The following is a 25,228-nucleotide window of genomic DNA, read 5'->3' as shown; positions in this document are numbered from 1 at the left end:
AAAGTTGTACATAGTATGATGAATAAGGTGTTAGAGAGGAACGAAAGTGGAAGGGGTTCGAAACCCTTGTTGCCGTGTGGACCAAAGCCAACCCAAGGGAATAACATTTTGTTAGTGCACTGCAGTCTTACCACCATGTCCTGGACTCCTAGACTAGTTGTAGAATATTATTAGATTTAGTGGTGACAACTTTTTTTCTTTTATTTTGGTGGCAGCTAGAAACTTCAAGAGAACATTTTCATTGTTCTTTCAAGTTTGATGCTTTTTATTTATTTATACTGATTTGGGCGGCCCTCTCCTGCACTGCGCCCATGCATGTAATAATTGTTTGAAACGCTTCATTCCCTGCCCACTCCTTCATAAGAAACACACGAATACCAATTAATAAGAAACATATTCATTCGTTCCCTCCCTTCCCTTGTAAGTTGTAACCTACCTTCTTCTGTTCTCTTCACTTCCACAACAGAAGAGAATTAATATTTAATTATAAGCAGCAGTTATGATTATGGATCAAAGTAACGATGAGGATCAGAAACTCGTTGCTGTGCCTAAAAAATATTCGAACAAGTACTTGTTCTACTTGGGCCAGTTGTTGATGAAAAGGACTTTGAGGCTTCTACTCTCAGTGTCTTTGTTGTCTTTGTTTCTTCTTTGCTATTCTTCTTCATCAGGTTTTTCTTTATTTCCCTATTCCTTCACTGAGTTCAATGTTTATTTCTCCACGTTGCTTTTCTCAATCTTCACCCGCGCCCTAGAGAGGAAGTACATGTTTCTCGTTTGTAATGGAATCCTTGCTTTTCTTGCAAAAACTACTACTTCCAAATCCAATGATAATTCTTCCACTTGCAGTTTCAGTTGCAGCACCACCTCTATTAATAATCATGAATCCCACGATGAGTCTCTGGATCAGGACGCCATCGCTTATGCTGCTGGTGAAGATGAAGGGGAATCGCCAACTATACAAGAAGAAGAAGACGACGATGACGACGGAGATGGACAACAGGAAGAACTTGAAAATGGGACTCTATTGCAGGCAGAAGAAATACCTCAAGCTTTTAGCGCAGAAGAAAAAGGAGGAAGTGAATCTTTGATAAAACAACGCGAAGAAGAGATGGACACACCAGAGCTGGAAACAAATCATGTTAATGACTACTTAGCCGCTACTAGTACAGATGAACTCAACCAAAAATTCGAAGAATTTATAAGAAAAATGAAGGAGGAAATCAGGATTGAAGCTCAACGGCAACCCATTGCCGTTTAACCATTCAGCGAGCAGATGTGCCTCTGCACATACATAAAACATATACAGCTCAGTTTGTTTAACTCATCATCATCATCATCATCCTCCTAACAGTCATCGTCATCGCATCATCAGATCAGGTTTTAATTATTTTCTTGTAGCTCTATAGCTGGTGGCTAGCTAGTACTGTAACGTCACTTGGACCTTGTAAACATCTCAAGTGTATGATTATGCATTCCATTTTTATGTCGTTGATTGCTCTTTCCATCCAATCATTTAGTGGAACGATTTATTTCTGAATCCTATTAATTTACAGTGATACGATATATCCATCTAGTCTTCAAAACTCTATACTACACAACAAAGCCAACGTTGCATTGCTTTGAAGAACAGAAATTGCAGCAAATGGAATGATGTGAAAAAATTATTATCTTTCGAGGGTTGAGGAAATTGCATTAAGATAGCTAACCTTAGGCTGCCCATCAGAATTCAGAATCAGATCAATGCCTCCATAACTTGACCATCTATCTACGCCCCAAAAAATTATCACTAATAGTAAGTAAATGCATAGGAAAATGAGATATTGTTTGACAACAGACAACAGACAACAGGCAAAAACAGTGAATGAAAACCGACTTTTAATGACAAATTGGTTGGGCCTTTTGTCATCTACTACTTTGTACAGTGCGCAAACCGACTCTTGATTTTTTAGATTTACAATAATCAGGAATATCACCGACACCTCGAACGGTGTCTCTAATCTCTTGAGAATAGGGGCCCCTTCCCTTTCCGGAATTTTGAAAGGAGAGATCTAGAACTAGAACTAGAAGCATTCCAGAGTGATCATGAGAAACGCAAACTGGTCCCTGTCTCTGTCTGCAAATGAGGACAAGACGTGAGTGCCAAATAATTGCCAACAGTTCCAGTACAAATTATGAAAATACTTCTTCAATCAACCAAGGCCTTCATTCAAATACCAAATAGATAAGGATAGGATCTAGGGTCCAATTTTCCAAGACAGACAGTAATACTAATAATAGTTGGGTTTGGTCCAGCACCTCTTGGCTCTCTTAGAATGATGGAGAGTTCAGTTAAACTTGAATTGGAATTTGGATTTGGATGGAGGAGGACATGAGATGACCCCATGATCCAAATCACCACTTTCTATAAGCAACTTTACTTGGAGGCTATCTATTGCAAAACCTTAATCTTGAAAAACTTGCACAATACAAAAACATATTACTACTACTACTCACAAATAATTAAAAGTGCAGCTAGTATGGTAATTCGCAACACTTCTTCCCCATTTTTATTCTCCACTTTTTCTCTTTTAAACTAAACAGATTGTGTTATCATACTAGAATCCAATTTTTATCACAGTTAAGGGAAAAAAGAATCTAAAAACTGGTAAATGCTAAAGAAAGCTACTCCACAGTTTCCAGAAAGAAAGGGCAAGACCACACAAAGGAAGAAACTCTACTTTGCTTCATTTCAAATTTTATCAATGACATATACAGATAAGAGTACATCACCTTAGGTAAGTTCCTTTCTCCACTTCCTTTTTGTGTGTTGTGATGTCATACATCAGGAAGTTTAAACAGCAATTTGGCCGAACAGCAATGGATCTTCCAAACATTACACTTTTCCGCTTAATATAAGAGAAATAATGCAAAGCCATTTTGTCCCTCCATTGCCTAAACCTTCCAACCATATTTTCTTGAACTCTGTCTATTCTCTAAATTCCAGAAAGCATGTTGGAGTTGCATTTGATACCAATACAGTACACATGAACAACTGCTTCAAATTAGCCCGTAGGGGAAAATGTCAGATCCATAGCAACTCCTTCACATTCTGGCATATTTCTAACCTCATTAAGAATCCTTGTCAGTTGTGTTGTCAATTCCCTGCGAACATAATCGGCACGCTCCTTTGTAATTGATGATTCTGTAAACAGGGTTTCAGTAAGGCAGTGATAATCTTGAAACCATTCATCATCACTAGTTCGAGTAATGTGGTCATCATAAAAATCAAGAGAGCTTTCTTTCCGCCATCTATTTAAATAGTACTTGTCAGGAAGCTGAAAGTAGTTCTTTACTACAAATACACGCAGAGAATGTCTGCATAACAATCCAGAAGATTCAAACTCTTTACAGGAACAATGAATCTGTTCCTCTTCTGGTATCCATATCACAAGACGCTCCCCATCAATCTCCTTAAAGTGGCGCACAAGATATGACCCATTGGACATTTCAGATACTGCATATTGCATGGCGAGCACAAGTTCATGCTGCAAAGCATTGAAGGCAAAAGGCGTCAGAATACTCCTCACATGCTCTTCAATGGGAATGCATGTTTTAATATGCATATACTGCATCTCTTGACGTGCCTGATTTTGAAAATTGGCAGAAATACCAACCTGCAAGTGTTCAAGCATTAAGAAACCATATCAATTGAAGAACTAAAGGCATATATCAAACATGAAAAGTTTTTACTAAATACCTGCTCAAAAAAGCTACGCAAACATGTTTGTGCACTGAAAACTCCTTTCAAAAATGCATCTACAGACTTTGAATATGCTGTCGTAGCCATACAAGCAAGAAAGTAACCCTTCATATACGACAGAGCCCAGGATGCCCGGAATGAATAAAGTAAAGCAATATGTTTATCTGTAGTAAGCCCAAACATTGAAATCATTTGATTCCATTGAAGCTCGAAATCCTCTGTACTCTCCACCCGACATAACACATCAAACTCAGATTTAAATTCTGCACAGCGAGATCCAAGTGAAACAGAGAACCAGCTGGATACCTTGGGAATAATATTCCATATAGAAACGACATGTTTAGTGCCTGGTAATTCACTTCTTATTGCATCTCTCAGCCCAGGATCAAGATCAGTTAGAATTGTTTGCGGGCATCTCCCTCTCATGAAACGAACAAAAGTCTGTATGCAAAAAGTACAAATCAATGTCAGGGAGCAAATAAGAAGACATGGCTAATCTAAAATCAGTATAGTGGATATTGGATAGAAAACCTGTAAAGCCCACGAGAAAGAACGAGGTGTTTCATCTTGCAAAAGAACACAGCCAAAGAAAATGGTCCTTCCATGGTTGTCAATGCCAAGCCATGCTCCAAAAAGCACGCCGTACGTGATTGATTGATACGAAGTGTCAAAATAAACTGCATCACCAAACATAGTGTATGCATGGACTGAATCACCATAGGACCATGCAATGTGTTCAACTTTATCATTCTCATCAACTGTAAAATCATAAACAAAGTCTTCATCTGCTTCTTTTGTTCCCTTGCATGCCTCAAGAAGTTCCAATGTATCGTTTTCCCGTTTTTCAGTGAGCAAAGCATCATTTTCTTGAACAACCTTCTTACGATTTTGGACAAAATTTCTAACGTCCCTCTCTAAAAAGGGTAATTGACCACCTTGAATCCCCTTTTCCAACTCCAACACCTTCACTATGCGATGTATAGGAAACCCGGCTTTAGAAAGTAATAGTATCCGCTCTTGATCCGCCTCATGAATTTTACGATATGCAGGAAGAAGGCGTACTTGGTCATCTTCCAAAAGCTCATGGTTATGGACATTACTGAATTGCACAACAAACCATTGAGAAACCCCATCAACTACCTCCTTGGACAAATACATTTTTGCATCACATCCACACCGAACTGACTTCCTATCCCTGTGGTGTTCTCCTGTCGGCTTCTTCTTCACTGGTGCAAAGCCAGAACGATAACAAACAAAGTCACGCTTATAAATACCCAATTGAGGGCTAAGTCGGGACCGCTCTTTCCGAATTGAGAAGCCATTTTTTCTAGCAAAGTTGCCATAATACTCAAATGCATCATCGTCACTCTTAAATACCATTCCAACATAAGGGGAAACCATAGCTTCTGAGCCTGCACTATCGTTCTTTACCAATTGGGATGTTATGGATGATGTCTCTTCAGAGTCTCCCTCATATGTCACATAACATTTCCAATCCCCACATGGGCATTGTTGCCGCCGAATCCATATGTTTTTCGATGGTGGAGAAGTCATTTATTACACTTCAATTTAACCGTAAAACTCACCCTTAAGCTACTCCAGTCTTGAGTCACCAAGAAACGTCGCCCGCAGTCTAAACCCTTAAACAAAAACTAAAATAGATAGAAGGAAAAAAACCAGGGTTTTTTATGGGTTTCACAAAGCGGCAAGTGGTTTAACAGATTGGAGAAAGGAAATCGAACCCCAGAAATATAAAAAGAGCTTAGAACCGGGCTGAAAAATCACGTACCAGTGAAAGAATAGGAGAAAGTGTGCTTAAACCCTTGTTCCTTCTTCAACTTCCTCCACAGCTGAGCTGAGTGTACTCCTTTTTTTGCTTTTCCCTCTCTCTGAAAATTTCCCAAATAATTGTAACCGAAAAAAGAAAAAACAAAGAAAAAAGGGTTTCAATAATGGAAGCAGAAGCAGAAGAGATGGGTCAGGCCTGTTAAAGGACTTGTTTTACTCTGGGCTGGACTTGGGCATAGTCTTAGTTGGAGTCCAAGTTTGGGCTTTAGTTCTGCAGACCTTGTTAACCGAACATAAAAAACACACACACACACACATTTCTTTTCTTTTGTTGTGATGATTTTGGAGTTTCACCCAAAATAGGATTGGAAGGGACATAAAATAAGGGAAGGGGCGCAATTAAGGGGAAATATTACTTGTTTCTTAAATGCGATTTTCACTGGATCTTGACCTCGGTTGGGAGATTCTCTAATAAGTATTTTATGTTAAGGATTTGTTATGTACTTATAATCTTAGTTATTATATTGCATTCATTAAATGTATTGGTAGTCTCTTAGATGCAATCCAATTGCCGAAATTAGAAGTATGTAACTAATCCTTTAACTTAAATACTTGGAGAATGTCTGTAAGTCCAATAGCTACAATTTGTTAGCTTGGTTTAATTTGTGTGTATTGACCTTGAGGAATTTGTTCTTGGAACTCTTTGTAAAACGAAAGCTCATGGAATGGACGTTGAAAGAGTGGACAAGTGAGAGACACACATGGGATGAGAATGGGATGCGTCCGAGTGGATTTCAAATCCCCCCACTAAGTAGCTATTTTCTGTTTGCGGTGAAAAACTACCCAGTTGGAAGCAGCAGAGTGATTCTTGGTTGCTTCTTCTTCTTCATCACTCTCTAGAATCAGCATGAAATATATTGGTATGATCATGTATGTAGAGAGAGGAGCATGTATATAGACCACCATATTCATTTCTCTGCCTCTTTCTTTATTTTCTCATTTTCTGTATGAGGGAAACAACATTTCATTTGAAGCACTACTGCTGGTGGATTGAGGGAAACGGTTTCATCAGGCAAGATATTATAGGGCATATATTTATATAGTGTTTCTTCTTCTCTTTAATTTGTTTACTTTATCATCATATCATATCGCGTGTTCATTTATATTTGCGGTCTTCAATACAAAAAAATGGTATCAAAGAAGAGATCCATGTCATTGAGTGTGGATTAAATTCAAAGCACGTGTTTATTTGTACTAGGAAGTCATTTGAATTGATTGTACAAGTTATAGTTCCATTTTTACGATGAGAATTTGAAATGGATTTTTGTCCTCATTGTTAGATTCTTAATCGTAATGACACAGCCAAAGAATGAGTTTGGCAAAAATTATGTCCCTTTAATCTGCTGATTTTGAATATTTACTGCGTGGATCAAGATTCAAAATAAATACAAAGATATTGCATTTCATGGGATGCATTGTCATTTTGATTTTCTGTTGGGGATCAGTTTCAAGGATATCAGTATTTGCCAAGGTGCTGATAACAAATTCACAAAAGAATGGCACTCAAAGGCCTATCAGTTTCAATTGCCGAGACTTGAAATTTTTCGGTGAGATATGCTCTAGTGACACAACCAAATTCATTCCAACTGCATGAGCACTGTTGAATTTTGACCATCAAAAGTTTTGGCTGGAGAAGCTTTGACGGCTGAACTTTTAAGCTAGTGAGAACCAATGTTAACTTATGTTGTGGTTTGCAGTACTTATATAATTTCAATTTTTCTGTGCAGGTCCTTGCTCAAGCAGATCAACCTTCATGTAATGCCCTGATGGCTAGTGATCATGATGATGTTAAACAAGGCTTACTTTCTGAAAAGAAAGAACCTGCTCAACTCAATAACGAAAAGAACGCGGTCCATAAAAGAAGAAATCGCCAATATGGTAGCACTCCATGTCCATCATTTAAGAACCGCCTAGAACAAAATGAAGCGGGATCTCAATGTCCTGCAGATTGTGAGCCAATCTATGTGAAACCACAATTTAGTATAAAGCAAGTAATCTTGTTGTTGGTGGCATACATTGGTGGAGGCACCTTCTGCTTTTTCCTGATGAGGCATCAGATAAAAGGTAAAAAAACGAATGCGATTCTGGATTCCATGTACTTGTGTGTAGTCACAATGAGCACCGTTGGATACGGGGACCTTGTACCCAATAGCATGTTGGCAAAACTAGTTGCATGCTTTTATGTGTTCACAGGCATGGCTCTTGTTGGCTTAATTCTTGGCAAGGCAGCAGATTACATTGTAGAGAAGCAGGAAATCCTTTTGGTTAGAGCCATACACTTCCGGGAAAAAATTGGGACACCAGAGCTTCTTAAGGAGGTTGAGACTGAAAAAGTCAAGTTCAAATGTGTTACGGTTGGAATCCTTCTTTTGCTGCTTGTTATAGTAGGAACTGTCTTCTTATGTCTAGTTGAGAATCTGGAAGTTATGGATGCTTTCTATTGCGTTTGTTCCACCATTACTACTCTAGGCTATGGCGATGAGAGCTTCTCAACTGGAGGAGGTCGAATTTTCGCTGTGTTTTGGATACTGAGCAGTACCATTTGCTTAGCACAATTCTTTCTCTACCTTGCTGAACTATACACTGAAAGAAGGCAAAGATCACTTGTGAAGTGGGTTCTTACTCGGAGATTGACACTCTCGGATCTTGAGGATGCAGATCTTGATCATGATAAAGTCGTCGGGTATGAATATAATGCTCTCTTATTTGTAAATGAGATGTATCAATTCTCACGTGGTTTAACTTGTTGGATTTTCTGTATCAGTGCTGCAGAGTTTATCGTATATAAGCTAAAGGAGATGGGGAAGATCTGCCAGGAAGATATTTCACTGGTGATGGAAACCTTCAAAAACCTTGACATTAATCATTCAGGAACTTTGACAGCATCTGATCTAGCACCATCTCATTCTCAACCAACTTTTGAGTACACAGCTTAACGTTTGCACCATTACCTCGGAAATTGTTACAGTAATTTGTTAACGTATTCATTGAGTTGCATTTGAACAACATGTTGTAAATTCTCATTTGGTCTTCTTCTTTTTCCTTTTTCCTACTATGCAATTCAATTACTTTAATCAAGTCAAGAATTCAACTTCTGGTGACATTTTCTAAGCATGATCGTGGAAAGCAACAAGCATGAAATGAAAGACAGGGTTCCCTAAACAGGGACAATAATTATTTCCTCTTCTTTCTGCATGATCATGCTGCCTGCGCTCCTTAACTTAATCTGTGCTTCCATTCTTCTTAAATTTAGGAAGGCATGAAACAAGGAATTGAAAATTTCCCTGTTAATGAGAGAGAGAGAGAGAGAGAGAGAGAGAGAGAGAGAGAGAGCTCGCAAGAGTTAAAGTTTCAGCAAACCGGGTAGCAACCGGGATTGCTAATGAGTGGAAGGATGAAAATGACAAATTTATGCCCGTTAAACAGCGGCTGGAAGATAGAAGACTAATGCAGGTATTTCTTGTCCGGGAAATAAAAAGAAAATTCTAAATAACCCATTGGCATGAAACCACAATATGTGTCAAACCATGACATAATTCCATAGTCATTTAATGAAGCTGCAATTTTGTGGAGAAATCCTTTCAAAGACAGAGCAAGAGATCCAATATACAGAACAACAAAGTCGTTTGGAATTTTGGAGAGACAGATTGAGATCTGCCAGGCATGATCGTACCTTATATGGCTAAAATATCATCAACTTTCGTCACTAATCATGATACTCTTTGTCATGCTCATGTCCATATCTCCATAACCAAATATGAAGAAAATGCAGAATCTTGAAATCAAGAAACTAATATATGACAAGAGAGATGCATTGGCTGCACAATATGCTGCAGAAGCAACTCTTAGAACGCTACATGCAAATCAAAAGGACGATGAATCTCCTCCTATTCAGTCTGTCATCGCTCCTATTAAAATGCATAAGAATGAGGCAAACGAATTTCCATCTATAAAACCAATTCATGCATTATATTTGAGCATGAGGAGGCCTCATCACACTGGAAAGAGTTCTACATTCCATTTTGGCATTTCTTCAGATTGCAGCGCATCAGCTCTTCTTCAAGCAGAACGGATATTAACAAGTGCACTAGAAAGGGCTCTAATAGTTGAAGAGGTTCAAAGCCACAACTACGAATTGAAGAGACAGATTGAGATCTGCCAGGCATGATTGATCGACTTCCCAGCATAAAATTCTAGTAACTTCTTAGGAGTTTTGGAAACCAGTGATGGATTAGGAAAGAGATCGACTTCCTAGCCAAGGGCTTCTACCCTCCAGTGCAACATGCCAAATTTAGACGATGAAACAGCCAATGTAGCTGGACAGCTAAAAAGAGCAAATAGCCTCAGAAAGAAATCTGGTTCTGGAGAACTTAGGTTGAAAACGAGCTAATGGGCATCTAGAAGTAAAGTTGTTGATAATGGTGAAAGGGATAACGCAGAAATGAAGGCAAATACTGATACTAATAAGAGCGATGATAAAACAGTTGCGTTAGAAATTAAAGCTCAAGGCAGTAGCAACAAGTGCTCGCCCAACACGATAAGTACCAGACCAGCTGTGACAGTGACGATATGGTCTCAGAGTTCCTCTATGACAGACTTCCGAAGGAGGCCCTAAATCTAAGGATGATACTAGTAAAGGAGAACAGAGAAATAAAGGCAAATACTGATACTAATAACAATGATGATGAAACAGTTGCTGCAGAAATTCAAGCTAGCTTAAGACGGTTTGTAGTTATGAATCACTTGTACTTACTGCTATTACTGTTAACAAAACATTCACAATTATCAAGAACAGTTCCAGCAACATTCTTTTCAATACAGAACAACAAAGTCGTTTGGTGCTCAAAATCAAATAGGTCTTATCCTAAACTTGTACCAGCTGCAATCAGCATTAACACTGTTTACTTACAGAAAGTGTCTGGTATTGCAAAGAGATGGCATCCGTTCCCTCTGTAGGATATACATTCCTTCTTTGTAATTTCAGCTTGGCTCATAAGCCTTGTCCTAGGATTATGAAAATCAAAAGCAGTTAGTTTAAACCAGAACTTGCACAGTATAATCTTCATAAGCGGCTAAGAGATTGCCAAACATAAATTGGACCACATGATCAGAGAGTACCGCATGTTTCATTCAAATACAAAAAAGACTTGTTACCCTGACCGGAAAATAAAGTTGAGTTTGAAATATATGGGGCAGTCTTATTAAGCTGATCATAAAAATAGACCACCACTATTCTAAAATCTAGAGTACAACCCATCAATGAATATAGTAATCAGTGATCACAACACAAGGAGAAGGAGCCACCACTAAATTGATTAAAAAAGTTGTTTTCCAAGGTTTTTAAAATGATTACTTCATAGCAGGATCCTGCAAGTCTAACAGCCGATGATCAGTTTAAAATCCATGCTTAAGTTAAGTGTTGAAGCGGAGCATGAACAGAGTCCAAGTATAGCATCAAATATGCTAATTTAGGAGGAGTATATTGCATGGGAAAATTATATAAATCCCAACTTTTTTCCAACTCTCTGACAAGACCAAAACCCACTAAGTGGTATATTTTGATTTTCCAGTCAAATTCCAATCTAATCCATACGTATATGTGATATCAAACAGACTGCACTGAATTAGGATGAAGCCCTTAACCTGATTGTTAAGAAGATGAAATCCAATTCCTTGTTTAATTGATCTTCAACTCAACTTTAACCAAGAAAAGAGATACATATGTACAAACAACCACTAAATAGCCCAAAATTTTACAGGGAATTAGGAAAATTCTCAACCCCATATTACTAAATTATTTTACCTAGAAAAAAACAAATTAACAATAATTTATAAATAAAAAAAATATTACAGAGATACAAGATATGTGTGGTTGTGGGTTTAAAGAAAATCACTCACAAGATTAAGAACACAGTCACAGAGGCAAGCTACATATCAGCATCCGGACAGGCAAAGCTGTAAGAAAAAAAGCAATTAATCAATAACCTAAACCCAAAACATAAAAACATTTAAAATCAATACGTACTGGATGTGGAGGTGCTTGAAGCCTTTGGTCATCGCCATTTTTGCCAAACAAAAGGTGAACCTTCTTGCTAGCACTAGGCGGAATGATTACAGAAACACTGTTGTTGTTGAAATTTTCCCAGAGCGAACCCAATGTTTTAGTCTCCTGCAGTGTTTCGACCACCACTGACATCTTGTTCATTTTTTGCTCAAATTGGAAGAGGGAGTTCCGAACAATATTATACCTCCTCTCAGCTGATCGGGCTTCACTGAACTTGCGAACGTACTGTTTGAATCTGTTGTGGGAGCGAGCCTTACTCTGGTTCTTGGTGAAATTGGAGATACCATTACTGCAGGCCATTAGAATCAGATCATCAGCGGTGGATCTGACTTCCTCTGGGTTCTGGGAGATGTTAATGCAACCACCATGCCAGAAGAGACCCTCTCTTTTAGAAAAATGAATTAGTGCCTCCATCTCCAATTTTTTCTTGATGTTTATGAACCTTCTCTTGTTGGACCCAGTTCTCACCAGAAATTCTCCAAATCTGTTCAGAGATTGTTGTGCATGGTTGTACTGGACCAACGCAGGCGCAGCAACCAATTGCTGTTTCATGTCGAAGTAATTTCTGATTAGCAAGTATTCAGCCATGGGTGTGTCACAGAGAAGAAAAACTGAGAAGATGAAATGGGTTTCGTGTTTCAGAGAAGAGAATGAGAAAAACAAAATGGGTACGAAATGGGTCGTGAACTTGGAGGGAAAGATAACCGTCTTGAATCTTTGATTGTTGTTGACAAAAAAGAAAATAACCGTTCTTGATTTGATCGGGCTTTGTGTGCCGTCGATTTGACCTCAATCCCCTCCAAAATAAGCCTGAAATCCCATTGGCTGATACGGTTTCTCCTACCGTTTCTTTTATGCGTCTTGCTTTTAGTAGCATGCACATTTTGAAAAACTTGATAGAACCGAAGCGGCTATAATTTTATCAGCAACTCCCTACTCTTTTCAGCTCAGATTCCATTCCGACTGAATTGAGGTGCACCATTTCCTTCCTATGATTCACACACTACCATCAGTCAATTTTTAATTACTATTATTTTCATTAAAAAATATGTCAATAAACCTTTATGAAAACAATTTATTTTCACCATGGGCAATATGACTTTTAACGATCTACACTCACATAAGGAAACACAGGATGAATGACAACGTTGCCAACGCCCGCTTGCCATATAATTAATTTCGTAGAAGAAGCTGAGCTTGGACTCAGTTTAACAGAAAACATATAATAAAATAAAGTAAAGATAAACCATGTATCATTTCGAGCACAGCACTTACTACTACAGACATACAAATTCAATAGTTGAAGCCACTTTTCCCTTCAGCTGTTGCATAGCATGATCTCTTGCTTCCACTTCCTCTTTGACTTGTTTGACTCCTCTATCCTTTTCACTAGGATATAATTCACTAGGATACTCCCAACGCCGAACAGGATCAATAACTAATTTCTCTAATGCAATGGCATTTTTTATAAGGTACATGACATGTTCAACAACACATATTTCAGCACGATACCCTACTATTTCTGCTACCTTGAGGTTAGGATGGGGACATTTGCCAACTCTCCATTTTTTCCCTGCTCCTTTTAAGGATGAGAAACCCAACTGCAAAGGACCATTAAGTATATTAATCAGCATATTGTTATAAACCTGCGGAAAAAGAAGTTATCTGTTTACACTTTCCTTACTTCAATATTGGTAATGGAATCAATAGAAGATGAACAAAATAATCGAAACTTCAAATTTAAATAACAAGTTTTATCACATGTAATCTACCAAGAACGAATATATATATCACCTTCAGCACAAGTCTCCGCAAGCAAGGCGACGCCTTCATGAAAGAATTTAAATGACAAAGAGCCCGGCGATTATTTGCTGTAACTATTAGTTCCAAATGCTTGAGATTTGCTAATACAGGAAATACACGATTCTCGTCATATATCTGAAAGCCAAACAAGGAGTAAGGAACTACCCAATCCAAAAAGAAGAAAAGAAACCAACACATCATAATTACATTTACTAACCGCTCCTTCGATATCCAGCATGAGAACCGCTAGCTGAGAAAGACAACTTGAAAGTTGGGAGAAGGGAAGCTCTATGGATTTAAAGTAAAAATGACCCTCATTATAGAAGGAAGCAACAAGATCCTCAGAAATGGATACCTCAACCAGCAAAGGTACGTTACTGAGAAGCAACTTTATCGCATGTCCTTGGTAAATAAATGAAACAAGGTTTGTTGCATCATGAATTTCAATGCTTTCGAGGACCCCACACCATTGTATATCTAAATATTTCAAGGCAATCAACGGACCAACAACTCTTAACTTTACCAAATTCATAGCAGAGTTCACTGTTAATCTTTCAAGAACCTGACAGGTTAGACAAAAAGTACTCGAGAACTTCACCAGTCACATCAACATACTGGAAATGAAGAACTTTGAGGAACTTAAATCCAACATTGTATCCACACGAGTGTAGACTTGGAATGTCAGAATGCATGTGCTTAACCTTCGAGGTAGAATCGTTTTTGAGACCTAATATTCTGTGGGGAAATTGATAGAGTTCTGTATACGGAGTAACAAAATCAAAACGAAACACCAGCTCAAGTATTTGAACTCTCCTACTCATTGCATAATGAATCCATTTATCAATGGAACTTGTAAAACGAGAATTTATAGAAGAGCAAACCCTAAATCGTTCAATGGCTGGGCCTCTATGTTGTTCCACCACAGTGTTTACCCAATCGATGTATCTACGTGTTTCCAGGTCTTTCAGTTCTGGTTTCATTTGAAAGAAGCGCCATAAATTTTCATGGACTTCAAATTTAGCATCAAAATTGAGAGTTGTAGTAGACGTCCACACATACTGCCATCGCTTAGAAAGGACACTGGTAGCTGCTGCTTCCTTTAGTGGCAAAAGAGACACTATACTAAAAAGAATTTCATCTGGCAACTCGCTAATTCTGTCCACCAAGATGTACTCACCCTTATTTTTCCCTTTCTTTCCCAAGCTTTTCTTTTTTCTGTTCGGCATGCACCTACTTCCTCTATAATGGTTCCTAGCAGATGATGCTTCCTTTAGCAGCAAGAATGACTACAATTTCATGGTTCCACTAGGTTATTAAATTTATTTAACAAAAAGCATTAGCAAATATTATAACGACAACAGTAAGGAAACCAAACAAAAACGCACTTTTACAACACGGACAGCAAAAGGGATGCAAATTTGTACAAAGTTAGATATGTGGAACATGTAGAAAAATAAAAATAATAAAAAAGAAGCAATTTTTAAACGTTTGGTATCGTGAAATTTAAATTTAAAAAGAAAGGTGCAATTTTGATGCTAGTTTAATAGCTGGGAAAAAGAAAGATGCAAAATTTTCATACCAATTAGATATTTAGGATAGAAAAAGAAAAACGTAAACTTTGAAGTTTTATCTTCAAAAATCAGTCTTCACCTTGCTTTGGGAAAATTGAGAGGCTGAACCCTTTTTCTTCATAAAATCTGGCAGGGCAGTGCTTCTTCCCTCTTAAATGATCTGACTAGATGTAATTAAACCCTAATAGAAATTCAGAGAATAAATTTGCCTTCAAAATACAAAAATCCAATCATAGTTCAATGACTCAGCAAAAACACAAAATCAAAGTTAAGAAGAAACGCTTACGTCAGCTCGAGCGGCGGTACCGTTTACCGAAGTTAGATCTCACTATGCGATTGTTGCAAGCGCCACCTCACTGGTCTGGTCGGACAGATCGATTTTGCTTAGGGTTTCAATTTCTAAGGACATAAGCGCTTTAGAGTTGGCGAGGACAGAGATTATTGGGGGATTGCCTCTTAAAGGAGTATACTGTTCTTTCCTATGATAGGGAGGACAGAGGGAGTCAAGTTCAATTTGAAGAGGGAAACTGTTCAGATTGTCGAGGCCATTTAAAAAGAAAATAAGGTTGTTATATTGCTTTTTTCCCCACGTGCTTTTATTTAAAATAATAATAAAAGGCAACTTTTTTTGGCGGTTGCATAAAAAGATAAAAGTTAATTTTGAATGTTCCAAAAAATCGAATTGAAAAAGAGATAGAAATCCTCCTATAAGTAATTTATGTTAAATATTGGTCACATATTTCTAATTTTGGTCGTTGGATTGCATTCATTAAATGTGTTGGTAGTCCCTTGAATGCAATTTAACGACCGAAATTAAAAGTATGTAACAAACTCTTAACTTAAATACTTATTGGAGAATGTCCCGAAGAAGAGAATTAAGTGATTTGCAGATTAATTAGTTAAAGAGTATATGTTATATGTTATGAAACTTAGTATCTTTCAAGTATCTTGTTAAGCAATTCACTTCAAAGATATACCTTTTTTGTTAAAAAAAAGTCAAAAGGATATATAGGCTTACAAGTATTTTGTGTTGGATTTCCTAAACACTCATATTTCTCTCGTAAAAGGTTCTAAGGACATAGATTTAAGAGGTATCTTGCGTTTGATTTACTCCCCAATCAATTGTTAGTAAATTCAAATTTTTTTTATAAAAAAAGCCAATTTAAGGTCTACCGTAAGATTCTTAAAGATTCCATCTAAATTTCTGCATGATTAATTTTTGGTTTCATTATAGACAAAGTGAACCTAACACATATTCAAAAAAGTATATAACCCAACTGCCTTGCAATTTGCAAGTATTATTTCCTGAATTTACATCTTAGTTGCTGTGAAATTTAATTATACATTCTATATACATGCACTGGTATGAATACAGAAGAGATTCGCATTGCTCAATGGATACTAGAACAGTGTGTCTGAGGCTGCTTAGAAACTAGTTTGTGTAGTCTGGCCTGCCAGCAACATAATCAATGATTCCTTGACCTTGTGTGTTTCTGTTGACAGCTGAGAAACACCACCAAAGGCGATTACTGCCACCAAGAAGAGAGTTGTGGAGGCAAAGAGAGGCCAAAAGTAACCCAAAATGGATAGAAGCCGAGGGGCTGCATACAGAAGCAAGGAACATATCAATGAAACGAAGATTGCTATGCCAAAATGATATCTGTAGTTGAAAAGCTGTGGTGAGATATCATCAATGGCCATGGCTTGCTTTCTTTAGGTTATTGTTGAGAAATATGAACCCTATGGTTGTATCTCTCAAAACCATTATTTTGACATAGATAGATTCCTTGTTCATTTCTTTGGTTGGTGGGTTACTTTGTCCCTTTTCAAGTATGTAGCTACTTTCCGCATGGAATGATGATTACTAAGGAAAGGAATGGCATCTTTGTTTTTCTCCTTTGTGGTTATGGGTTTCATGAAAAGATTATATTAGCAAATAGGTTGTTTAAGTTGATTGCCTTTTGTTTATTAAAAAAAACGAAAGAAATTTAAAATGACACACATTCGTTTCTGCATTTAAAGCATCATGGTGGGTCTGTAGGAATTGGTTTTCATAATGTTGAATGCTATAGAGTTGAGTTGTTCAATAGATAAAGGAGCATATGGTTTTATAAGAATTTACAGAGGAGTATACTTGCTTATCTCGTGTAAGGATCCGATTTGAGAGTTTTCTACTTGTTCCTCATGGATGACGACGACCTACTACTGGATCCCAAAGGACTCAAATGTTAATAGATTTGAAGATTTTATAGTTAAGACGATTCAACATTCCTTTGCCAAAAGGTACTAATCATGATACTCTTTGTCATATATCTCCATAACCAAATATGAAGAAAATGCAGAATCCTGAAATCAAGAAAATAATATACGACAAGAGAGATGCATTGGCTGCACATTATGCTGCAGAAGCAACTCTTAGAACGCTACTTGCAAATCAAAAGGACGATGAATCTCCTCCTATTCAGTCTGTCATCGCTCCGATTAAAATGCATAAGAATGAGGCAAGTAAGAATGAGGCAAGTAAGAATGAGGCAAACGAATTTCCATCTATAAAACCAATTCATACATTATATATGAGCATGAGGAGGCCTCATCACACTGGAAAGAGTTCTACATTCCATTTTGGCATTTCTTCAGATTGCAGCGCATCAGCTCTTCTTCAAGCAGAAAGAATATTGACAAGTGCACTAGAAAGGGCTCTAATAGTTGAAGAGGTTCAAAGCCACAACTACGAATTGATGAGACAGATTGAGATCTGCCAGGCATGATTGATCACTTCCCAGCATAAAATTCTAGTAACTTCTTAGGAGTTTTGGAAACCAGTGATGGATTAGGAAAGAGATCGACTTCCTAGCCAAGGGCTTCTACCCTCCAGTGCAACATGCCAAATTTAGACGATGAAACAGCCAATGTAGCTGGACAGCTAAAAAGAACAAATAGCCTCAGAAAGAAATCTGGTTCTGGAGAACTTAGGTTGAAAACGAGCTGATGACAGTGACGATATGGTCTCTCAGGGATAGACTTCCGAAGGAGGCCCTAAATCTAAGGATGATACTAATAAAGGAGAACAGAGATATAAAGGCAAATACTGATACTAATAACAATGATGATGAAACAGTTGCTGCAGAAATTCAAGCTAGCTCAAGATGGTTTGTAGTTATGAATCACTTGTACTTACTGCTATTACTGTTAACAAAACATTCACAATTATCAAAAACAGTTCCAGCGACATTCTTTTCAATACTATTCGCATAGGATTTTTTCGATATGTAAAAGCAATGAGAGTGCAATACATCACAGGCATACAACAAAGAGGGAATATTGATCTTCCACTTCATTATATACCGTTATATTGTCTCCTCTGTCAAAAATGGGATCTACTCCAGCAGGCTCCTCTTGTATATGGCCACTTTCCCATATCGAATCCTCCCCCTGTTCCAAAACTTATAAAGGTAAGAAAAATGAAAAGAGCTAAATCTGACCCAGAAAAAAGCTAAGAAGTGGTATTTTGATTTTCTAGTCAAATTACCTACAGGAAGCAAATCTAATGATAAGGCTGATTGACTTAAGTGACTAGATAAGGACAAGGAAACACAATAGAAGTTGTTGGTTGAGTTAGAGAAAATCTAATAATGATACATTCATTATGTGAAAATGAGGTCAGAGGAGTGGAATTCCAATGTAATCCATAACATTTATCAATCAGCTTGCACTGAATTAGGATGAAGCCATTAACTTGACTACTGAGAAGATGAAACCCAATTCCTTGTTTAATTGATCTTCAACTCAATTTAACCAAGAAAAGAAATACATATGTACAAACAACCACTAAATTGCCCAAAATTTTACAGGTAATTAGGAAAATTCTCAACCCCATAGTACTAAATTATTTTACCTAGAAAAAAACAAATTAACAAAGATTTATGAGAAGAAAATTAGGGTTCAGGGCTAAAGAAAATTACAGAAATACAAGATTAAGAAAATCACTCACAACATTAAGAACACCGAGGCAAGGTAGATCTCAGCATCCGATAGGGTAAAAGCTGTAAGAAAAAAGACAATGAATCAATAACCTAAACCCCAAAATATACTAACATTAAATCAAATTAATTAGGATTAGGAATGCTTACTGCAAGTGTAGGTCGGTGAAACCCTTCGCGGAGGCCATGGTTGTCAATTTAGAGATGGTTTTCTTGGAAGCAGCGGGTGGAACGATAACAGAAATGGTGGTTTTGGTGAATTTCTTTGTCAGATCACTCAGCTCGTCAGCCTCCGCCGCTGTTGCCACCACCACCGGCAAATTATCCAATTTCTCCTCAAAATTGTAGAGGGAGGACTGAGCCTCCTCCTCTTAGCTGATCTGGAGGCTTCCATCATCTTGGTAGTGTACTTTTTGAAGCTCCTGCCAAAGGACTTCTTCGAGATGGTGCACGACCAGATTTTAGCCTTGGTGGCCCTTGCAGCAAAGTGCATAGCCTTGGACATCACTATGACACGACGGCCAGTACGCCCCGTTGGCCTCTTTAGCACCAGAAAATTTAGTGCCCACATCTGCGTGATCACGAAGGCCTTCCCCCTTACATTTGTCAGCGCTTTCTTGAGAGCATTTTTGGCATCATTTGCTTGCTCCTTCAATGACTTCACCTCCTTTTTCAGCTTCACGTAATCAGCAATGGTTAAGTAGGCAGCCATGGAAAATTTCAGTTTCAGTTTGAGAGAAGTGAGAAGAAACGAAATGGTATTTTGGTTTTCAGAGAAGAAAAGAAGGTGAGAAGGATCGTGAACTTGGAGGGAAAGACAACCGCTCTTGAATCTTGATTGTTAATGACCAAAAAGAAAATAACCGGTTTTTGTTTGATCGGGCATTGTGTGCCGTCGATTTGACCTCAATCCCCAAAAAATAATCCTGAAACCCGATTGGATGAAACTGCTTCGCCGGGATTGCCAGCGTGGCATTTCACTGATTCAAATTACAATAACCCCATGGGCACATGTCCACCAGAGTACCCAGCCCAAACTATTTTGGGCTTTCATGGTCAAATTATATATGGTGTAGGATAGAAATTTGGGCTTTGGGCTGCCACAATTTTTTGGAATTTTAATCCAAGTGAATGTGATCACCAAAATCGCAATGAAGTGATTTTTTTTTTTTTTTTCCTTTTCCAAAGTTAGGAAGGGGGAGGAGAGAAAAACTCACACACATGGGTATCGTGGGAGTTTTGGTCTTTTATCTTTTCGTGAGTGTTAGTTATCATTACATACGACTCTTATATTCTCACCAGGGTCAATTTCAATTTGGTATTTTGAACTCTCATCTTTAAGACGTTTCCACGCACTCTCAATTTTAATAATAAAGTATTATATGTTTGTAAATTTGTTGCAATGTGGTTCTGCCATTAGAATGACCGTTAAAGAATCTGTTAGGTGATGACATAGTAAACGTGGGATCCGCTTCTTTAAACTTTTGTTTAAATTATGAATAAAATATTAAACTTTTGATTAAATTATGAATAAAATATTATGAAATTGAAGGGAAAAAAAACTAACACAGACTCATTACCCCCCCCCCAACGTTTTGTTCTCTCGTGACCAATCGCCCTTTGCCTTGATTGAATTTGCCTTTTTGCGCCTTGAATCAATCAAAAAGCTTATTTATTTTAGGGTTAGTTGCCAATTTACTTTATGAATTTGTACGTTATTTTCAATTTGCATCTTCAAATTTTTTTTTATTATTGTCAATTCCCCTCTACAGTCTAAATCTTAACATTTCATCCCATTTGCAGTTAAATATAAGGGCAAATTGGTCAATTTATTATGTCAAAATAATTAAATACTATAAAATAAAATAATCTAAAATCTAAAATAAATAAATAAATCATTTTAATAAAAAAAACAGAGGGAGTGGGAAGCTCGAATGGGGAGAGAGAGAGAGAGAGAGAGAGAGAGAGAGAGAGAGAGAGAATGGAGGAAAGGTCTGTTTACGGTGGTGGTGATGGGGGAATGAGGGAGAAGAAAACACATGCCGCGGAGGGGGGGACGGTGGTGACTTATCTGGGCGGCTCCAACCACCCATACGCCTAATAATCCCTTCCCTCCCTGGAAATCACTCTCATTTCTTCACTAACAAATTTCTCAACACACCCATCAACTCTTTGTCTCTTTTTACCCTCACCCACTAGGCCCCATCCCCGATAACCGCCCCCAAGTTTCTTCTTAGATGACCACTATCACCCTAGTTAGCCCCACAACAGTCACAACCTAGACCCTTTAAAGGTAGACATTGAAGACAAAGGCGATGATGCAGAGGATAATAGCGACGATGATGTGAGGTCGAAATTTGCAATCGTCCACTGCCAGAAACAAACCTCGCCTTTCCTCTCTCTCCCTCGATGGCTTAACACTAGATTCCTAAACCTCATATTACATATGAACAAATATGTGGGTTGATGGCTGGAGAGTAAGTGGTCGGTGAGGCTGGGGTTGGTGGTTGGGGATTGGAGTTTGGGATTGGGGCCGGGGGAAGAAGAAATAGAGGGGGGTTTGGCATGTTGCTGGCTGGGGTTTCTGGGTTTGTGGGGGAAGGGTGAAAAACTGATGGGAGAATTGAGGGGAGAAAGAAATCAGGGGTAGGGGGTGGATGTTGGTTTCTCAAGATTTTTTTCTTTTTGTTTATGTTTTATTTTCAGTTAACTGAACTATAAACATGTACTTATTTTTCAAAAAAGAAGTTGAAGTGCAATAAAATAAAAAAGAAGTATTTCCGCGCGCTAAATAAAAGAAAGTTATATAAACAAATAAAGAGAAACCATGTCTCTTTAGATTAGTAAAGGCAAAACAAAAAGAAAAACCATTACACATGGCTCCTCAAGTGAACTTTGTGCTTGCTCATACCTTGTATTCATTGACATCCATAAGTTTTTATAATAAATAGTGACACGTGACAATATAATCTAAAAAGCTTATCAAAATTAATGGTTTAAAGTATAAAAAAATAGGAAATAAAGTAAAATGAATAATAATTGCCTTAAATTTGCCCTAGAGCCAGAATGGGCCTTGTATTTGTTAAATTCCAAGTTTTCAGGTCACCAACTCAATTGAGGTCTACAATGTTCTGACACTATACCAAATTTCTAATCGTCAAAAAACATTTATATATGAAAACAATTTACTTTCACCGAACAGACTTTTAACGATCTACACTCACATAAGGAAGAAAACAACTGCCACATATAATTAATTTCAATGAGCTTTGACAAACAGAAACATGATCTAGATGTCTCAGTTCGACTTTGTTTGCTCAAGCACATGTCAGCTACCAACACAACACAATGTCTTCAAATTTCAATCGAAAAAGAAAGGAGAAGAAAACACTACACAATGTCAATGTCTAGATAATTTAAGCACTGCACTACAGGCATACAAATTCAATAGTTGAAGCCACTTTTCCCTTCAGCTGTTGCATAGCATGATCTCTTGCTTCCGCTTCCTCTTTGACTTGTTTGAGTCCCCTATCCTTTTCACTAGGAAATAATTTACTAGGATACTCCCAACGCCGAACAGGATCAATAACTAATTTCTCTAGTGCAATGGCATTTTTTATAAGGTACATGACATGTTCAACAACACATATTTCAGCACGATACCCTACTATTTCTACTACCTTGAGGTTAGGATGCGGACATTTGCCAACTCTTGTTTTTTTCCTTATTCCTTCAAAGCCTGAGAAACCCAACTGCAAAGGACCCCAAGGACCATTTAATTAGCATGTTTTTATAAACCTGCTGAAGAAGACGTTACCAGTTTACACTTTACTTGCTTCAATATTGGTAATGGAATCAATAGAAGATGAACAAAATAATGGAAACTTCAAATTTAAATAACAAAATGTAATCTACCAAGAATGAATATATATTACCTTCAGCACAAGTCTCTGCAAGCAAGGAGATGCCTTCATGAAAGAATTTAAATGACAAAGAGCCCGGTGATTATCTGCTGTAACTATTAGTTCCAAATGCTTGAGATTTGCTAATACAGGAAATACATGATTCTCATTGTACATCTGAAAGCCAAACAAGAAGTAAGGAACTACATAATCCAAAAAGAAGAAAAGAAACCAACAATCATAATTACATTTACTAACCGCTCCTTCGATATCCAGCATGAGAACCGCTAGCTGAGAAAGACAACTTGAAAGTTGGGAGAAGGGAAGCACTATGGATTTACAGTAATAATGGCCCTCTTTATAGAAGGAAGCAACAAGATCCTCAGAGATGGATACCTCAACCAGCAAAGGTACGTTACTGAGAAGCAAGTTTATCGCAGGTCCTTCGTAAATAAATGAAACAAGGTTTGTTGCATCATGAATTTCAATGCTTTCGAGGACCGCACACCATTGTATATCTAAATATTTCAATGCAATCGACGGACCAACAACTCTTAACTTTACCAAATTCATAGCAGAATTCACTGTTAATCTTTCAAGAACCTGACAGTTAGACAAAAAGTACTCGAGAACTTCACCAGTCACATCAACATACTGGAAATGAAGAACTTTAAGGAACTTAAATCCAACATTGTATCCACACGAGTGTAGAATTGGAATGTCAGAATGCATGTGCGTAAGCTTCGAGATAGAATCGTTTTTGAGACCTAATAGTTTGTGGGGAAATTGATAGGGTTCTGTATAAGGAGTAACAAAATCAAAATGAAACAAGAGCTCAAGTATTTGAACTCTCTTACTCATTGCATAATGAATCCATTTATCAATAGAACTTGTAAAATGAGAATTTATAGAATAGCAAACCCTAAATCGTTCAATGGCTGGGCCTCTATGTTGTTCCACCACAGTGTTTACCCAATCGATGTATCTACGTGTTTCCAGGTCTTTCAGTTCTGGTTTCATTTGCAAGAAGCGCCATAAATTTTGACGGACTTCAAATTTAGCATCAAAATTGAGAGTTGTACTAGACGTCCACACATACTGCCATCGCTTAGAAAGGACACTGGTAGCTGCTCCTTCCTTTAGTGGCAAAAGAGACACTATACTAAAAAGAATTTCATCTGGCAACTCACTAATTCTGTCCACCAAGATGTACTCACCCTTATTTTTCCCTTTCTTTCCCAAGCTTTTCTTTTTTCTTTTTGGCATGCACCTCCTTCGTCTATAATGGTTCCTAGTAGATGATGCTTCCTTTAGCAGCAAGAATGACTACAATTTCATGAAACCAAACAAAACCGCACTTTTACAACACGGACAGCAAAAGGGATGCAAATTTGTACAGATATGTGGAACATGTATATAAAATTTAAAAAAAAATTTAAAAAAGATGCAATTTTTAAACGTTTGGTATCCTGAAATTAAAATTTAAAAAGAAGGGTGCAATTTTGAAGCTAGTTTAAAATCTGGGGAAAAAGAAAGAGGCAAAATTTTCATACCAATTATATATTTAGGATAGAAAAAGGAAAACGTAAACTTTGAAGTTTTATCCGCAAAAATCAGTCTTTACCTTGCTTTGGGAAAATTGCGAGGCTGGACCCTTTTTCTTCATAAAATCTGGCAGGGCAGTGCTTCTTCCCTCTTAAATGATCTGACTATATGTAATTAAACCCTAATATAATTACAGAGAATAAATTTGCCTTCAAAATACAAAAATCCAATCACAGTTCAATGACTCGGCAAAAACACAAAATCAAAGTAAAGAAGAAACGCTTACGTCAGATCGAGCGGCGGTTCCGTTTATCGAAGTTGGATCTTACTGTGCGATTGTTGCAAGCTCCACCTCACTGGTCTGGTCGGACTGATCGATTTTGCTTAGGGTTTCAATTTCAAAGGACATAAGCGCTTTGGAGTCGGAGACGACGGAGATTATTGGGGGATTAAAAATCTAGTGCGCCTCTTAAAGGAGTTCACTTTTCTTTCCTATAATAGAGAGGACGGAGAGAGTCAAGTTCAGTCGAAGAGGGAAACTGTTGGGACTATCAAGTTCAGTTGAATAGGGAAATTGTTTAAAACTGTTTATATTGCTTTTTTCCCCATGTGCTTTTATTTAAAATAAAATAATAATGATAAAAGGTAACTTTATCGTTTTTTTTTTCTGTTGCATAAAAATAATAATAATAATAATTTTGAATGTACCCAAAAATCGAAGTTAATTTTGAAGAAGAGGATAAGTTATTTGTAGTTTAATTAGTTAAAAGAGT

General features: G+C 37.5%; 5 protein-coding genes, 1 long non-coding RNA gene and 1 pseudogene across 16 annotated transcripts; 2 read left to right on the top strand and 5 right to left on the bottom strand.

Annotated features, from left to right (window-relative positions):
- Nucleotides 1-23: 23 nt before the first annotated feature.
- LOC103326950 (uncharacterized) lies at nt 24-1,493 on the top strand. The gene has a single exon (XM_089048450.1). It carries the CDS (start codon nt 500-502, stop codon nt 1,259-1,261), a length of 762 nt encoding a protein of 253 aa, XP_088904576.1. The 5' UTR covers nt 24-499; the 3' UTR covers nt 1,262-1,493.
- A 290-nt stretch (nt 1,494-1,783) lies between these two features.
- LOC103326949 (putative protein FAR1-RELATED SEQUENCE 10) lies at nt 1,784-5,669 on the bottom strand. Of its 4 annotated transcripts, none has more exons than XM_008229208.3 (5): nt 5,532-5,669; nt 4,274-5,375; nt 3,740-4,183; nt 2,773-3,656; nt 1,784-2,116 (listed from the first exon to the last, which is right to left on the bottom strand). In XM_008229208.3, exons 2-4 carry the CDS (start codon nt 5,294-5,296, stop codon nt 3,045-3,047), a joined length of 2,079 nt encoding a protein of 692 aa, XP_008227430.2. In that variant the 5' UTR covers nt 5,297-5,375; nt 5,532-5,669; the 3' UTR covers nt 1,784-2,116; nt 2,773-3,044. The 4 variants fall into 4 exon arrangements, with proteins under 4 accessions (XP_008227430.2, XP_088904574.1, XP_088904575.1 ...); XM_089048448.1 differs by having other exon boundaries at nt 4,274-5,382; nt 5,532-5,664; XM_089048449.1 differs by having other exon boundaries at nt 4,274-5,394; nt 5,532-5,656.
- Nucleotides 5,670-6,283: 614 nt separating this feature from the next.
- LOC103326948 (two-pore potassium channel 1-like) lies at nt 6,284-8,681 on the top strand. 3 transcript variants are annotated; one of them, XM_008229207.3, is made up of 3 exons: nt 6,284-6,602; nt 7,318-8,273; nt 8,355-8,681. In XM_008229207.3, the coding sequence occupies exons 2-3, from the start codon at nt 7,357-7,359 to the stop codon at nt 8,524-8,526; spliced, it is 1,089 nt and encodes a 362-aa protein (XP_008227429.2). In that variant the 5' UTR covers nt 6,284-6,602; nt 7,318-7,356; the 3' UTR covers nt 8,527-8,681. The 3 variants fall into 3 exon arrangements, with proteins under 3 accessions (XP_008227429.2, XP_088904653.1, XP_088904654.1); XM_089048527.1 differs by having other exon boundaries at nt 7,318-8,681; XM_089048528.1 differs by lacking the exon at nt 6,284-6,602 and adding an exon at nt 7,031-7,137 and having other exon boundaries at nt 7,318-8,681.
- A 1,634-nt stretch (nt 8,682-10,315) lies between these two features.
- LOC103326947 (uncharacterized) lies at nt 10,316-12,510 on the bottom strand. The gene is made up of 3 exons (XM_089049162.1): nt 11,616-12,510; nt 11,489-11,545; nt 10,316-10,594 (listed from the first exon to the last, which is right to left on the bottom strand). The coding sequence occupies exons 1-2, from the start codon at nt 12,240-12,242 to the stop codon at nt 11,525-11,527; spliced, it is 648 nt and encodes a 215-aa protein (XP_088905288.1). The 5' UTR covers nt 12,243-12,510; the 3' UTR covers nt 10,316-10,594; nt 11,489-11,524.
- Nucleotides 12,511-12,790: 280 nt separating this feature from the next.
- LOC103326944 (F-box/FBD/LRR-repeat protein At5g22700-like) lies at nt 12,791-15,561 on the bottom strand (annotated as a pseudogene). Its single transcript, XR_016125546.1, has 5 exons — nt 15,315-15,561; nt 15,108-15,209; nt 13,675-14,743; nt 13,449-13,592; nt 12,791-13,255 (listed from the first exon to the last, which is right to left on the bottom strand). The product of XR_016125546.1 is annotated as an F-box/FBD/LRR-repeat protein At5g22700-like (transcript).
- Nucleotides 15,562-18,146: 2,585 nt separating this feature from the next.
- On the bottom strand, nt 18,147-19,871 carry LOC103326945 (uncharacterized). The gene is made up of 3 exons (XR_513750.2): nt 19,159-19,871; nt 19,020-19,071; nt 18,147-18,460 (listed from the first exon to the last, which is right to left on the bottom strand). It is a non-coding gene; the product is annotated as an uncharacterized LOC103326945 (long non-coding RNA).
- A 2,472-nt stretch (nt 19,872-22,343) lies between these two features.
- LOC103326946 (FBD-associated F-box protein At5g38590-like) lies at nt 22,344-25,005 on the bottom strand. 5 transcript variants are annotated; one of them, XM_089049089.1, is made up of 5 exons: nt 24,742-25,005; nt 24,535-24,636; nt 23,169-24,236; nt 22,944-23,087; nt 22,344-22,809 (listed from the first exon to the last, which is right to left on the bottom strand). In XM_089049089.1, the coding sequence occupies exons 2-5, from the start codon at nt 24,574-24,576 to the stop codon at nt 22,741-22,743; spliced, it is 1,323 nt and encodes a 440-aa protein (XP_088905215.1). In that variant the 5' UTR covers nt 24,577-24,636; nt 24,742-25,005; the 3' UTR covers nt 22,344-22,740. The 5 variants fall into 5 exon arrangements, with proteins under 5 accessions (XP_088905215.1, XP_008227427.2, XP_008227425.2 ...); XM_008229205.3 differs by having other exon boundaries at nt 22,344-22,806; XM_008229203.2 differs by having other exon boundaries at nt 22,344-22,760.
- Between the last annotated feature and the right edge of the window lie 223 nt (nt 25,006-25,228).

This window comes from Prunus mume, linkage group LG3 (genome assembly GCF_029339155.1).
Source record: "Prunus mume cultivar Tortuosa linkage group LG3, ASM2933915v1, whole genome shotgun sequence".
NCBI classification, from domain to species: Eukaryota; Viridiplantae; Streptophyta; class Magnoliopsida; order Rosales; family Rosaceae; genus Prunus; species Prunus mume.
This window is presented reverse-complemented; position numbering and strand designations above follow the sequence as displayed.